Here is a 9064-nt window from a genome sequence, read left to right on the forward strand (position 1 = left end):
GGGGGGGGGAAGGGGGGGGAGCAGACAGACAGTGAAAGTAAGCCCAAATTGCACATAATAAATATTGAAGGTGCACAGGTTGGTGCACTTGCGGAAGGCATTGTCATTTTGTATGCTAATACTTCATTGGTTTGTATTTATATAGAGGCTGTTTTTTGTATGATAGTTTGTATCAATTCACCTGGTCTGCTTCATGTTAATAAAGAAATTATTAGTTAGGGAACTGTGCGATTAAGCATTTGGAGACTCTATAGCCAGGATAAGGAAGAGAATTGGGCTTATAAAAAACCAAGTAAGTAAATGCCAAAGACAACTGTTCTATAATTTGTATTTATTTATTTTAAATACCTGTCATGTTTTAAAATGGGTATAAAAACAGTGTGATTTGATTGACTGGAAAATGTCTGTATCAGACTGTTTACTAATAAAATCTTCCTTCTTACTCTGAAAATTGTTGCATACCTCAAAAAAAAAATATAACAGCAAGATTAACAATGAAATGATGGCCCTCTTTAAAAGTAGGTTTGTCTGAACTTGTAACATTGTAAATAATTACTTTTGTGTCTAATGTGTTACACATGACATTTAGAAAACACTTCACTACGGCAAGACAATTTGGCAACAGATTAGATCAGGAAGAAAGAACTGCAGGAAAGACTTTAATCAGCATTCATTATTTATTCCTGTATTCTGAGAAAATTATATATGCCAAATACAGGCCTTTAATCAAATAATGATTAAAATATTCAGATCTCACCTACGTAGTTAGATGCATTGACCCAAATTTCAGGCATCCAAGGGGAAAACGCTGTAGTTTGTGCAGCTGATCGAAGCGCTCTGTTCCCACCCCCTGCTGTAATTAATTTGGCCAGCAATCCATTGTTTGTTTTTTGTCACTTTTTTTGTTTTGAAAAGTTCCCCCGTCTGCTGTTCATACCATGTTTTAAGATAAACAAGACGATCCTTTTCATTTGTCTGTCTTTTTCTTCTTTGTAGCTAACTGCCAGGCCACCTGAACAAATCAACTGCTCACAAGGTCCCCAAATAAACACGTCTTCTGGTACGGGTAACTGAGGTTAACTGGACAGAGGCAAATGAAACTCATTCCTCTTCATTTTGTCTTCTTTTGTAGTTAATCTGCTGGATTCAAAAACAATTCAAGGGGAGCTGGGCTGGATCTCCTACCCATCACATGGGGTGAGTTCACTAGACTGTGAAATGGGAAAGTGCTGCTACAGACCAATGTGCTATTTAACCATTGTTTCCTCTTCAGAGGACACTGTGCAATAGCGCTGGCTCTTTGGAGCTTCAAAAATAGTCTGTTCTAAACTTGCAATGTATGGCTTATATAGATATGGTGCCTTCTCTTTAGAACATACATCACACTGCACGTAATACCCAGGAAGAGCTCTCTCTTATTGGCGAAAATGGAAGCAAGAGGTGCATTGAGGGGAAAAAAAAATTGTCTTTAGGTACTGTTCCTTCTTCTATTGCAATGTGTATTTTTAAAAGATATCATCAGACTGTTCCATAGTATTACTCGCTAATTTATTCAGATGGAAATAATGGAAGATGAAAAATGTGTGGACATAAGCAGGTGATGTAAGTACTTATTTGACAACTTTTGTGCTGAATTGCTCAAGTATGGTTACCGAGGAGTTAAAATGTTACTAAATAAATGTCTAAATAATGCTCTTGAGGGTTTTTTTTTTAATTTACCTTGTATCCAAATCTAATGAAACTAGATGTTCTATTTGGAGATGTAAAAGTGCAGTCTTAGAGCATCTGTGCTTTCAAACTTGCTAACTCTATCATTTTTGCATAGCATTTACCACCAGCCTCTTTTTAAAATTTTTGATGCCTTAATATCAGTGCATAGCCGTCCAGTAATAGTGACATCTGGTCTCTCCCCAGCTTCTTGTGTCTGTGGAATGTATATATGTGTCTGTGTGTGTGTTCAGGAACAACCCATTACGGTCTTTCTACGTTGCATAGAGCAGATATGCAAGGAGACTCTTGCATTCCTTCACTGTGTACCCTGAACGAAAAAAAAAACAAAAACAAAAAAACAAAAAACCACTTGGCAGGCTGATTTTCTGGTGTCTAGAGCTTCTGTTGCCCTCAGAGAAAGCTGTGCCATCAAGTCTTTGCTGAAAGAAGGCGCTCGGAGACCTGTGGCTCCTTCTCTTGCTGCCCTGTCACTTGTGCCTACCCTCATGATGCTTTGTTTTCTTCCTCTGTGGCAGTCATATTTTGGATTTCTACCTGTAGGATGACAACTTCTAGAAGAGTTTGTGTCCTCTGTCTGCCCGTGTCTTCTACCCTTCAAAAAAACCTCTGCTAAGAGAGTATTGCCACTTCTAAGGCCTTGTCTCTAGTCTTGACAAGGGCGAGGAGTTGCTAGCTAAGAGTCCAGCCATTGTCCTTTCTCCAAACCAACTGCATTTTGAATTCTTGGTGTTGGCAGGTATTTGCTCATTGGTTTGCTTGTAGGATCGTGAACATCCGCTTTTTGATTCTTCTGCAGCTTTGGGCAAGCTGTTACTTCACCTTTATCACTTTTACAGAGAATAGTGGTAATACTACTTTTGCATCTCTGTCCTATGGGATTCAGTAGTTAGTATTTAAGTAGTGCCTTCTTGATATGAAGTGTTATGCAGGTGTTTAGCAGTATTTAAGGATTAAGGCTTGGTTTATTTTTTGAGTTTATACATGGATCTCTCTCTATGTCTCTGAACAAATTGTTCCATTCTCATGGGGAAGAAGTGGGAAGAGGGTTCATGTTTCTTTCTAGTGGCTGGTCCTGCTGACTTTTCCCAATAAGAAACCTCTATAAACAGGATGTCCAAGAGGGAACTCTCCAGCAATTTCTAGCTCATCAGTTTTTTTTGCCTCCACTTGCATTTTTTCTTTTTTCTTTTTTTTTTTTTTTGCAAAGCCTTTTTTTTTTTTTTTCTGTTTGTTTCTGTGACAGCTGTCCTGCTCTACTCTCCTTTGCTCTTCTGCTCTGTTCATCTCCTTGCAGCTGTGCAGATCTACTGCTCTGCTCCCTGCAGCTGTGCCTCTCTTGCCTTGGATGCTTAAAGCAGTTGGTAGGGAGTGATACAGGGTATCTTGGGGGCTGTAAGAAAAACAGATGTGCTACATTACCCCACCAAAAAGGGCCCCCAGATCTCTCAAAGCAAATTTATTAGCTTCTGCAAGTTTTTATCAGGTAAATCCGGCACAACTTGTTTGTGTGTGTGTCTGTGCATGCTGTTCCTGTTTACTGTAATATCCACAGATATCAAAGCCAAAGTAAATCAGGGAATTGTACTGATGTTCTTACAAGTTAATGAAATTCTTAGTTAAAAATTGCATGGTAGTAAATTAATGTAGATCATGTACTGTGAGTGTTTTTGTAAGATAACTGACACTTTAAACTGTAGCCTTCAGAGTACCCTGAAATTTTAAGCTTACATATTGAGACATGAATGTAAAGTATAGAAATAGTAACATCTATCCTATCTGAATTGGCATTTTGCCGTAAAACGCTGACAACTTGAACATCATGTGAAAGAGACACCTTCTTTTTACAGCCCTTTATTTATAGTCAATTAATTAAACCTGGTAAATATGGCTGCATCTGTCTCTGAGCTAACTAAAATATGAACTTAAACTTTAGTGGAAAAACATTATAATAAAGATGTCACATCATATTGAAAGATTGCTAATAGCATAGTGGTGATTTACAAGGTAAAGCTAATAGAGCTACACTTGAGGCTGTGATTCACAAATGAGAATATTGGTGTTGTGCCAGTTCTTCTCCAGCATGCAGCAGTGGTCTCATCTGAAGCCATAAATGCCTGTATACTAAGGCTGGTCACTTACAGAATTTTTAAAAATAATTCAGCCAAAGTGTTTAGTAAACCTCTTACTAAGGTAATAATTTGACCGTATCAATACATGGTATTGACTGATTTCTGGCAAAACAACCCAAAGTCATTGGTTGTAATTTTCAGTATTCAATTGTTGTTCTTTATTCTTTTAAGTTTGCCTTGACTTGGGCAATTATAATAATAGCTTCCCAGAAATTCCTGAATATTCCGTTTAAGATTTATAGCTCATTTGTAGTCGAAGATTTCTGTGTCCCACATAAGTACACTCTAATGGCAGTGTTTTAGACCATGGTTAATAATATCACCCTGTAAGAATGTGATCTCTCCTTGAACCATCCCACACAGCCACAGTCTTGGCGTCAGTAACACTGGTCTGGTCAAGCTCATTAAAATCCCCTAAGTACAAAACACCAGCCCCTCTAGATAGGAAAGCGACAGAATTTAAAAAATATAATAGGGGGCTTTGCTGATGCTTGAGCATGATTGGCAGCAGCCACAAGGCCTGTATCCTCTATGACCATCTCCAGCACCTGCCTAGACAACCTTTTTGTAATGCCAATCAGTCAAATACCAGTTCCATTTCTATAGGTTTCATTAAAGGGGAAAGAAAGAAGAGCTACTTAGTCTGTGCAGAGTATATTATTGATATGCTGATTAAGCATAACGCAAGTGATCATTAACTGCAATTCACGTAAATTACAGCAGCACAGATGTGGGGGTTGGGAGGATAAAAAAGCAAGTCACTAATAATATACAATAGAAATGTGATGGATAATTCATACAGGACAAAAAGAGTACAGTTAAAATCCCGCCCTGCATATTCATGCGAGTAGTTGTATTGGTTTCAGCATCTTTTTTTTAAGTAAGAAAGATGCTTCTAATTTGACTCTAGCTCCATGTTCTTTGGGAAGCTTGAGGAAAAAAAAAGTGACATAATCGCAGTATATCATTCTTCAGTCACCCAACTTGTGACTTGATCTTTACATGTTTATTACTCATATTTATGGACTTGAAATTTTGGGGCATTTTTTTTTCTATGTACTCTGTACAAAAGTAAAAGAGAAGTCATGCTTATCTTGCTTTCCTTGTAACTAGAGAAAAGAACGCTCTGGCATTTATTATTGCCATGTAAGAGGTAATTGAAAAAAAAAACAAACAAAAAAACCACAAACCAAAACAAAAAAAACGCAACCCCAAATCAAACAAAAAAACCCCCAAACAAACAAACAAAAAAAACGCCAATCCCAACCTGTTCTGTATGGGACCAAAGTTAGTTAATTGTGGGGAAAATTTGAAAAGGCTGGTTGGGAAATAAAGATACTGTCTTTGATCATGACAGTTTTCTAGGTCCAGGAGTTTCTTCAGAACCATCCGACTTCTTTGAGAGCAGGCTGTGCTCAGTACCTTAAACTTTTGGGCACGTACTTGAGCTTCTGACTGTACGCTGAAGTGCTTTGAAAATTTGATGTGAATAACTTTGCTTTTTCTTCGGGGTCAGTCATTCGTGATCAAAACAAGCTGATCATCTCAGTAATGGAAACTGGTTTGTAAGTATTAGAGGACAGCAGGATAACATTCCCTGCTTCTGTAATAGTTTGTGTGATGCTAGGAAGGCTAGCGCATGCGTGACTGAGATTAATGAGAGTTTTTCCATCAACCGAAATTGGGTTAGAATCTAAAAATGCAAGTGAAAATGAGGAAAATGACTCCTTTCTTGTATTTCAAAAGCCTGAAAGCAGTTTGTCTTGTTAGACTGTATTACTGCCTACACAGGACAGTGGCAGTCTCCCTGGCTGCATTTGTTCTGGTTTCAATAGTCAGCTAATGTGTGGCACTGTAAAAACTTTTTTGCCTTTTTTTTTGTGGGCTATCATGGACACAGTGACTGAAGAAGACTCTGACTAAATAAGCATTTGGATATCCCTTATGACTGGATGAAGGTAGAGAACTTTTGCAGAGTTACATTTTGCCTGTGATTAAGGTACACTCAAATGAGCTGCATTCCAGAATCAGTTATTCAGGCCACTGTGAACAGAAGGTTTATCTGTTTATATGGAAGACGTTTTCAAGATTAATAAGTATTTCCATGAGTGGCGGAAATAATAAGGTTTGTTTTCCTGTAGCTTTGTATCTTGTAGTTAAATGCGTCCTGTGATTGAAGGGTGGTTTTTTTTTTTTTTTGCAGTAGGTCCTTAATGCCAGTGGGTTTCCTGGTGTGGTGCTTCAGCCTTCCCCTCAGCTGGGCACACAAAAAGTTTCCCTTCCCTCCACATGGCTCTTATTTTCACACCACTGCAGAATCTTAGGACAGCTGAGCCATCAAAAAAACTTGAAACTGGCCAACAAATAAAAAAATTCATGAAACAACCTAATTTTAGTTTTCTTTTGGTACTGATTGACATCTCGGTCTGTATTCATTTTTTGTCTGAGACAGCAAACGTAGCTAGTCAACTTCTAAGTGATACTGTATTTGAAGTGAGGAGTATTACCAAAATCACCAGGTAGTTCTGAAAACGAGTTTCAAAGTACAACAAATTATATCAAACAATCGGTATGAGACAAAAGTTTGAAACTGAAAGATATCCTTTTAAATAAAAAAAATGAAGCTCCTCTTTCCAAAATGAAAATAGGCACATTATACTATTATACACTTTCTTCTTCCTATTTATTAGCAGTGACATTTCCTTAGTACTTCTTAAAACAATGCATTCTGTTAAAACCAAGATTGATCTATGTTTTGTCTGTCTCCTTACAACTTTATATATTTCCTACTGTCTCCCTGCCTTTCATGAGTGTGCATCAGGTCTGGAATGCAAGCAGACTATTTTGGTGATTGAAAGTCATACGCACCACTTGCGATTCTGCTTTTGTGAGTCATAGACTTTGTTTCGTCTTACACTGAATGGCTGATTGAGAAAGTAGTTCTTTTTTTGTTAATATACTCTTTTTTTTCACTGAGATATTTGCTTCTAGGGTGCACTGAAACTATATTTGTTTCATTTTATTCTCCTTTTTTCAAAATAATTAAAGAGATGCTGTTGAAAAAGAAGAGCATTTCTACTATAGTATTCATAAGTTCTTCCCTTCACCTCCAGTTTTCTGTAATCAAACACGTGCTATTTCTCGTTTTTAGACTCTTTATTTTCTTCCGATTAACATAAAACTATTTGAATTTATTTTTGTTACTCTGAGGTGAATGATTTTGCTTTGGAGAAGCACACCTAAAAATCTTTCTCGTTTGAAGTAAAATATCTTCATTCACACTCAGAGCCTTGAGCCAGAATGCCGTGGTGGTTTCTTCAATCTCTGGGTGCTTCTTTTACAGGAAATCTGAACATGAGGGGGGAAAAAAAGTTATTTGTACTGTACTTTTTTCCCTTTTCTGGTAGATACTACTTTTAGCAATATAAAGCTATGAGATATGCCCAATGATTATTTTAATTATATGAATATTGTTAAACTGATGACAGCATTGTTTAGTACTGCTTTCTGAATATCATCTGAAAGTTTTGGTGATGTCTTCAGAAGCAGTATACGAGTAGTCAAGGGCAGAATGTACTTTTGGTGAGCTTTAGCTGGCTTTGATTTTTGTTTCATCTATGCACTATATTCAGCTGTTTGCATTAAGCATGCATTTAAAATGGAAATTTAAATAAAAAAAATTAGGTGGTGTTGACTAAATAAATGGGGGTAATGTTTTGAAAAAAACATTATGTATTACTTCAGAATTATATTTATGCCTGCCTGGTGTTATGATTTGTTACAAGAAAGAAATGCCTTTTTAAAATGGGGACCACTGATATTCTTTAAATGTGTTGTTTTGATAATTTTAGTCTGTATTGCAGTCATTTGAAAAATTCAATGTGATCATAACAGTACTGTGTTTTGCTAAAAACAGCTTTTAACTTGATGTAAACTAAAAAGTATGCAAATTTCTATTCCACGATTGTCATTGAGAGGGACAAAGCCTTTTTTCCCCCTTTCTTTTGAAACTAGCACTTTTACCATGTTACTTCAAATTCTGAGATTTCTATTAAAAAAAAAAAAGATTGCAACAACAACAAAAAGCCAAACATACAATAAGTGCACAGTCCATGTGCCATTTTTTATAATGAAAAATACGGCAAAAATCCCCCATATTTCATTAGCCTCATCAGTCATTTAACTTACCCAACCTTCAGCAACCTATTACTAGTATCAGTTTTCTGTGGTTTCAGGAAAAAAAAAAAAAGAGCAAGTTTTCAAGTTTTGGCTTCTATTCCAAGAGTTAAATAAAGATCTTATTTAGAGTTGGAATTGCAGATACTTCAGCTTCCAATTTTTCTTTTTAACTTTCAAAGCTTAGAAACGACATCATTCTCCTCATGGGCAGGATTTTATTTCTGTCAGCCCTGTCAGCATAAATGCAGGCCGTTTGTGAGAAGTTCTCTCCAATGGCCCGATCACCATGAGATATTTTTCCCTTTGTAAAGAAAGCGCTTACTTTATAATTTTATTCATTTTCTTTTGTGCTGAATTTATTTGCATAAACCAGAATAGAACAAAGTAAATACAGTAACTGTCACGACATGCAACATTATTTATCACAGGGGCACACTACATTCGCTTTTAAGACTGTTTTTATAGCATCAAGACCACAACAAGAGTAACTACAGTCTCCAGTTAAAATTGCCCATAAATGTTTTTGCCCGATAGCTTTGCTGTGGTTCTGCATTATTTTTTTTTATGGTCTAAATAGTTTTGGCAGGTAATTTATTCTGGGTATGTATTTTTTTCCTTTTTTTTTTCCCCTCCAAAATTTCTGAAAATATTCAGTGTGAAATTATTGTCCTTGTAGAATAGTACTTTCTACAGTTTATTTTTATTTTTTTAAAGGTATTGGAAAGTAGGCGTGTAAGTGCTCTTGCGCTGAAACAGCGAGACTGAGAACGCAGTAGTTTCTAGGCAGGAGACCCCCTCACGTTGCTTAGTTTCCCCCCCCCAGTCTTCCAACGTTGTTTGTGAAAACAGCCTGAGGATGCTGTTAGTTAATTTCCTAATTTCGCACACTTATAGCTTCTCCGGAGTGATTTCCCCAAGCCTTCCTTGCCAGCCTTTCGAAAACGTGAGGAGAAGGAGCGGCAGCAGCAGCGGGGAGAGCCTCCGCTTTCCCTCCCCCTCGGCGGGGCTGCGGCTAGCGCCAGGCC

At 37.1% G+C, this 9064-nt stretch overlaps 1 protein-coding gene across 1 annotated transcript in view; it reads left to right on the forward strand.

The window, feature by feature from the left end:
• EPHA3 (EPH receptor A3) overlaps positions 1-9064 on the forward strand; it is a 215139-nt gene that overhangs the window by 719 nt on the left and 205356 nt on the right. The window contains exons 2-3 of the mRNA XM_009888511.1: positions 997-1066; positions 1133-1197. Of these exons, the coding sequence (XP_009886813.1) occupies positions 997-1066; positions 1133-1197 (135 nt within the window). The remainder of the gene's footprint in view (positions 1-996; positions 1067-1132; positions 1198-9064) is intronic.

This window comes from Charadrius vociferus, unplaced genomic scaffold (genome assembly GCF_000708025.1).
Source record: "Charadrius vociferus isolate BGI_N301 unplaced genomic scaffold, ASM70802v2 scaffold487, whole genome shotgun sequence".
In the NCBI taxonomy this organism is placed as follows: Eukaryota; Metazoa; Chordata; class Aves; order Charadriiformes; family Charadriidae; genus Charadrius; species Charadrius vociferus.